This window comes from Salvia splendens, chromosome 4, assembly GCF_004379255.2.
Source record: "Salvia splendens isolate huo1 chromosome 4, SspV2, whole genome shotgun sequence".
Lineage (NCBI taxonomy): Eukaryota > Viridiplantae > Streptophyta > Magnoliopsida > Lamiales > Lamiaceae > Salvia > Salvia splendens.
The window spans coordinates 20,838,887-20,845,613 of NC_056035.1; the positions used below are offsets into that span (position 1 = coordinate 20,838,887).

The 6,727-nt window shown below is 35.6% G+C and overlaps 1 protein-coding gene across 1 annotated transcript; it reads left to right on the top strand.

The window, feature by feature from the left end:
* Positions 1-396: 396 nt before the first annotated feature.
* On the top strand, positions 397-3,374 carry LOC121801518 (phosphatidylinositol:ceramide inositolphosphotransferase 2-like). The gene is made up of 11 exons (XM_042201025.1): positions 397-777; positions 889-978; positions 1,497-1,583; positions 1,696-1,764; positions 1,847-1,927; positions 2,139-2,210; positions 2,347-2,404; positions 2,488-2,590; positions 2,679-2,821; positions 2,913-3,031; positions 3,127-3,374. Exons 1-11 carry the CDS (start codon positions 745-747, stop codon positions 3,205-3,207), a joined length of 936 nt encoding a protein of 311 aa, XP_042056959.1. The 5' UTR covers positions 397-744; the 3' UTR covers positions 3,208-3,374.
* The last annotated feature ends 3,353 nt before the right edge of the window (positions 3,375-6,727 follow it).

Genomic DNA, 6,727 nt, shown 5'->3' on the forward strand with positions numbered 1-6,727 from the left:
GCACGTCATTTTCATTCGCACCACTTGTTTTAATTGAAGAGTTGTGGGCGCCAAGGACTGCACGTCGTTAGATTTTTTTTTAATTAATGTACTTTTTTTTAATTAATGTACTTTTTAAATTTTCAATATTATTATTGAGTTTCCCGTATCTGTGTCGTAAATTTAATTCTGTATTTTGTGTGATTGTTAATTATTTATTTTTATAATTTTGTTTATTATGTCTAGGCTATGGCTAGGCTATTGCTTGTTCAATTGTTTGTCCTGATGATTGACAGGAGGAGTTTTTAATACTGCTGACGTGACATGAGAAATTTGTAGCTAAGCTATGCCTGGACTATGACTGGGCTATTTATATTAGAGAGGCTCACAAATGACTCTCCGTGTTCTACTCGCGTTTATAGCAGACAATTCGAAATTGTTTAAATCAAAGAGAGGGAACTAAGAGGGGAGAGAGAGAGAGAGGGATCAATTTTCTTTTTCTGCAGAGAGAGAGGGGAAAAAGAGCATCCATTTGGTTTCAATCAATCATTTCCTTTTGCCACTGTACTGCAATCGACCACTTCCTTTGGAGACAGTCGATTTGAAAACTTGGGTTTTGGAATTGGGTGTATTTTAGATCTTGTTGTTTGGAAAAGTTTGATTCTTGATTGAATTTTGGTGGGGAAAAGTGATTCTTGTTGAGGATGAAGAACACTTTGCTTGTGACGTAATGTGGCACTCGCGTTTCTCGCGGAATCAGAGAAGATGTCGTTTTACATTGGTCGCGAGGCTTCAAAGGTTCGCCTCCCTCTCTCTCGTTTGCTCATACTTGCTTTTCAAGCAAATTCTTGTTGGGCTTTTGTTGCTGCTTGTATTGATTTTGCTGTTGTTTATGTTTCTTTTTTGAAGTTATGGAAGAGATTTTGTGCGGAGATTTCAACAGAGCTCAACCTTCTTGCTGAAAATTGGAACTACATTTTAGGCGGCATTGTTTGTCAGGTTTGTTCATTCTACTGAATGCTATACTGATTTCTTATGATCTTGTTTGGAAAAATGGGTGCAAATTTTGTTGATTCTGCCCCTCAACCTTGATTGAATCAGAATCATGAGTCGTTACATTTAAAAATGGCAGTTCGATTAGGCCGATTGATGACTAAAAGAATGAAACTCCATGCTTTTTAGAAGTTGCTTCAAAAGTCCATTTTGATGAAAAATTACTCCCTCTTCTTTGTGTCAGAATTAGTTATACATATGCTTTTGTAGATCTCTGGTATGCTCAAAGAGGTTGAATGCTATTTGGCAATCTTTGGTTTGTATCTACAATGGAAAGATCATCATCCTTTGAATGATATAGTTCATAGTTGCATCTTGATTTATTTGTTTATTTATATTTGGAAAGTCTATACTATTTAGTACTATTTCCATTGTCATTGCTGCGTTGCTTCATTAACTGATGTTACAAGACAGTGGGAGTTATATATTACCAGTGATGTTCATTTATATATACTGTTATACAGTACATCCACGGTGTAGCAGCGCGAGGGGTTCATTATTTTCATCGGCCGGGACCAACTCTTCAGGATGTTGGCTTCTTTCTTCTTCCGGTAACAATGAATTGTTCCTTTATTTTGTATGCAAATGTTAATAACTTAAAGTGATATATGCCTCGTTATGCTAGAGACTCATCCTTATGGTCTAATCTTTTCTGAACTGTAGGAACTTGGCCAACAAAGAGCTTACATTAGCGAAACAGTGTTCTCCTTCATTTTTCTGTCTTTTGTCTTGGTGAGTTTTCTTCTGTTCAGTTGTTCGTTTATAAGATGGCAACTACGTTTTAACTTTAAAATGCTTTTTATGCTACACGCAGTGGACTTTCCATCCTTTCATATTGAAGACCAAGAAGATATACACTGTCCTGATATGGTGCAGGGTCCTTGCATTTTTAGTCGTAAGTGCAATCTCGCAAGTCTTTTTAGCACTACTAGTTGGTTAAGCATCAAGCTGAGAGAGTTCTGTGGTTGTTTTCTCTTTTTTTCGGAGTGGGGGGATGGTGTGATCCTGGCTACTGATTGACAGCATTTGCATTATTTTTAATTTCGTTGAAAAATCTAACAAGTATGTATTGTTAAATAATTCACATCCATGTTACACTTGTGCAGGCATGTCAGTTTCTTCGGATAATAACTTTCTACTCTACTCAACTGCCTGGTCCAAATTATCATTGTCGAGAGGTAAAAAAAACCTTGGTTCTTTTTCTGTTGACGTGGTTCATAAATGGAGAAAATTACTTTCTTGATTTCTCATTTTCTACATAAGGAAACCATATAGGTCATGTTAATTTTGCTCTTTTTGTCTTGAATCATGTAGGGTTCGAAGCTTGCAACGTTGCCTCCCCCAAACAATGTTTTAGAAGCTCTATTAATAGGTAACAATCCCCTCTTCTTGCCCTACATCCTGCATTATGTCTAGAATTCTATGCTTATTTTTTTCATTTGTTTGGTTATGCAGTCCCTCGCGGGGTTCTTTTTGGCTGTGGTGATTTAATATTTTCGTCTCACATGATATTCTCCCTGGTCTTTGTTCGGACATACCATAAGTATGGTACTCGAAGGTAATATCTTGCTTCTCTTCAAATATGTACAAGTTTGTTTTCTATTCTGAAGGTTAAACCAGAATCTCACTATCATCTATTCTCGCAGTTTTGTTAAGCAGTTAGCCTGGTTAACCGTTGTAATTCAAAGTTTGTTGATCGTGGCATCTCGTAAGCACTACACAGTTGATGTCGTCGTGGCATGGTACACTGTAAATTTGGTTGTGTTCTTTCTCGACAAGAAGTTGTCAGGTCAGCATTAGTTTCACATCACTCAATCTTTCCATTTTCCTCCTTCAATTGTTCGTATGCTTTGAGGCTGACTCGGATGTTATACCTGCAGAGCTACCCGACCGTTCGAGTGCATCTGCAGCATTGTTCCTCCCACTGACCAAGGATTACAAGCCCAAGGAAGAGAATCAGAAACTCTTGAATGGGAATTCCGGGGATGCAGCTGACTGGGTATGACTTACCTTCTCATCTCCCTCCCTCGATATTTAGTGGTTTCCTTCCCCTAGTCATCAATCACGAGCTAAAAAAAGTAGTCTTGTATGCAGAAACCAAGAACGCAGATCAATGGCAAGATCATGGAAGAAGGCAACGTCGTGCATGTTGAAGCAATCATCAGCGGCGTCTAGTTGATGAACAACTGCACAAGCGCCCGGTAATACGCCACTTGTAATCTTAGATTGTCGAATCGGTGTAGCTAGCTTTTAGCAGCAAGTCCTCAACAATGGGATGATGTATCATGAATTCATTTTTTTCTTTTTTTGTTCTAATTGCATCAATCAGTCATTCTTGATCAGCAGTTGTATGTGCACCAAAAATAGATAGAGATGCCCAAGGTTTTCGGTTTCGGCGGTTAACCGTGGAACCGTAACCGCCGGTTCCGGTTCCGAACCGGAACCCTGACTTTTTTTTTGAACCGGAACCGCCATATTTTGAACCCCGGGCTGGTTCCGGTTCCAAATTTTACGAACCGAAATCGTGCCGGAACCGTAAAAAACCGTCGGAAAACTGTGAAATCTAGCCGGAACCGCAAAAAACCGCCGGTAACCGGCAGTTCGGAACCGTCAAAAACCGTCGGAAAACCGGCGGTTTGGAACTGGAACCGCCGGTTTTCGAACTAAAACCGAACCGTGAAATAGCCTCACGGTTCGGTTCCGGTTTCACATTTCTTGAAACCGGAACCGGTGGTTCCGAACTGGAACCGCCGGTTTACGAACAGTGGGCATGTCTAAAAATAGAGATGTTTGCTTACTCTTTTAGGGTACAGTGTACAACGCATAATGGAGTGGTGTTGCAGTTGAATTCTTTATCTCTGCCATAGCAGAATCATACTTTATTCAGACATCATAGTTGTTAGCGTGCTTGTCATGAAACCGATACCTCTGCTTTGCACATGCTTGATGGAGAAGAAGAAGCTGCTCCTGTGCCCCCACCTGCTTTATAAGGCTAACCCCTAACCAATATTTTTAAAAGAGTGAACTACATAAAAAGTCCCTAACTTTTTAGTTTGTGACACTGTAAGTCCCTAATAAAAAAAATATCGTCGGATGATCCTAATGTTAAATATAATCACGAATCATGTTTTTAGCCACTTTTTGGATGAAAATGCCCAAATGGCTTGAAGGGCATTTTCGGTAATCCCTAAATTCGCTGACATATGAATTATGTTACATTTATGTCAGCAACTCCTTATGTGATATTCTAATAAGTTTTGATACTTCATACGTGATTAAAGTTTTGTCAATATTTGTACACAAAAAAAAACTTTTTATATTCCTCTATTTCTAGTTAGTGGTAACAATATACTAGTTATATCATATAGAAAATTTATTGAGAAACAACAAAAATATGAAAAAGTGAAGTTATTTATGAAATAAAATCTGAATCAATAATACACAGAATAAAAAATATTTCATATTTAATTAAATGATACAGTAATATTTTCTTGAAACATTGACATTTAAAATATTTTTTCATTATATATCGAACTAATTTGTTAATGTAAGCCCAACTTTAAGACGATTTTATATTTATTAATATTTTATTAAGAATTATAATTTAGCTCAAACTGAAATTTTTAACATCATATGAATATCCAATCTTTATATATAAATTTGCATAGTTTCTTGTCATTCATGGTAAAATTGAAACATGAGTAATATTTTGAAAATATTCAAGCATGTGACATTAGCTATTTAATCCTTGTAGATTTTTTTTATTAATAATAGTATCTGAATTAAGACAATGTAAATTTATAAATTAATACTACAAAATTGGGATACTATCATAATAAATAAAATCGATCGATAAATCAAGGTAAAAAATAAATAAATTTAGTGGAAATAGAAAACATCGAAAAATACCTGAAAGTGAGTTTTATAAGGAAGAAAGGGTCTCGTTTTATTATTTTCATATTAATTAATGCAGATAATTATAAATATGTATATTATAAAAAAATTAGAAAGTGTAAATAATGGCAAAATTTTAATTACGTATAAAGTACTAGAATTTATTAGAAAATTACATAAGAAGATGCTGATAAAAATATGGCAGAAATCACATGTCAAGAATATAATGGAGTGACAAAAATGCCCTCTTAGGGCCTAAGGGTATTTTGGTATGAAAAAATATGATTTGTGGTTATATTTAATGTTAGGGTCCTCTGACGTTTTTTATTTTTAGGGACCTGCAGTGTCACAGATCAAAAAATTAGGGACTTCCGATGTAGTTCACTCTTGTTAAAATAGTCATCCTTCTCTTATTTACATACACTTCTAATCTAAGTACTTCATTTATGATGAACTCCATTTTAGTGCATCTCTTAAAATTATGTATTTTGTATTTTAGATTTTTTTTCTTATAAGATGATACTCATTCTTTACTAATAATATTTCAATCATTTTTTTTTTCTATCTCTTGTTTACTGTAGCAAATATGCATTAACGTAATGTCTCAAAGTTCATATTTTTAATGGACGAAAGGATTAGAGCATCTACAGTGGTGCGGATGTCCCGGCGGATATCCCTGCGGACATCTCAAAAATACCTCCTGCCACGTCATAAGGACTTCCCACTGCACAGTGGCGGACATCCCCAAGGACATCCCGACTGACTTCCCACAATAATAAAAATCCACAAATTCACCAAATTAAACAATTTACGGAATTAAAATTTCACCACGATTACGAAATTAAAATTTCATTAAATAAAAAAAAAGAAAGGTACATTTCAACAAAAAAAACTAAAAAAAGTACACTTCAATAAATACAAATTCCATCAACGTTAAATACAAGTGGTGCGAATGAAATGAAGTTCAACAAGCCGTATTTATAGAATTTTTAGAAAAAAATATAAAATAATCGGGACGTCCACGTGGACGTCCGTGTGGTCATCGCAATGGCGGACGTCGCGACGGACGTCCCGGGAACGCCACGGAACTCCGGTGTCCGCAGCGGACGTCCGTATCCGCGTCACCTCTGCGTAATGGCGGACGTCCCGAGCGGAACTCCGGCACGCCGACCGGACTTCCGCCGAGACGGGCGCCATTGTGGACGCTCTTATAATTATATTTTCATTCATGAGACAATTCAGACCATCACCTCAATATAACCTAATACTCCTATACATCATTAATTTTATATATTAGTAAAATAAAAAAGACATAGATTATAGTATATACATTTTATAATTATAATTTTTTCTCCGTCCATGAATAGGAGTCTCATTTTTTTTCCGGCACGAGCTTTAAGAAATGTTAAGAAAAGTAGGTGAAATATGAGTCTCACTTGTATATATATGTTTTAAATGATATGTGAGTGGAAAAAGTTAGTAGAATGAGGAGTCTCTTTACCATTTATGGTACTTAAAAACCAGGATTCCTATTTGCGGATTGATCAAGGGAAAAACGGAACTCCTATCCGCGAACGGAGGGAGTAAAAATTAAAAATAATTATAAACATAAAACTAAACTATAAATTAAAATTATATAAAATAAAAGAAAAAAAAAAGTAAAAATTTAATACGTGAAATTATAAGAGTGAAAAATAAAAAGATAATTTGTGACACGTGTCATTTTAAAAGAATCTTACCATATTTTTATAATTAATACTGCCTTTGTCCAAAAAAAAAAGTGGAGTAAGAGAAAAAAATA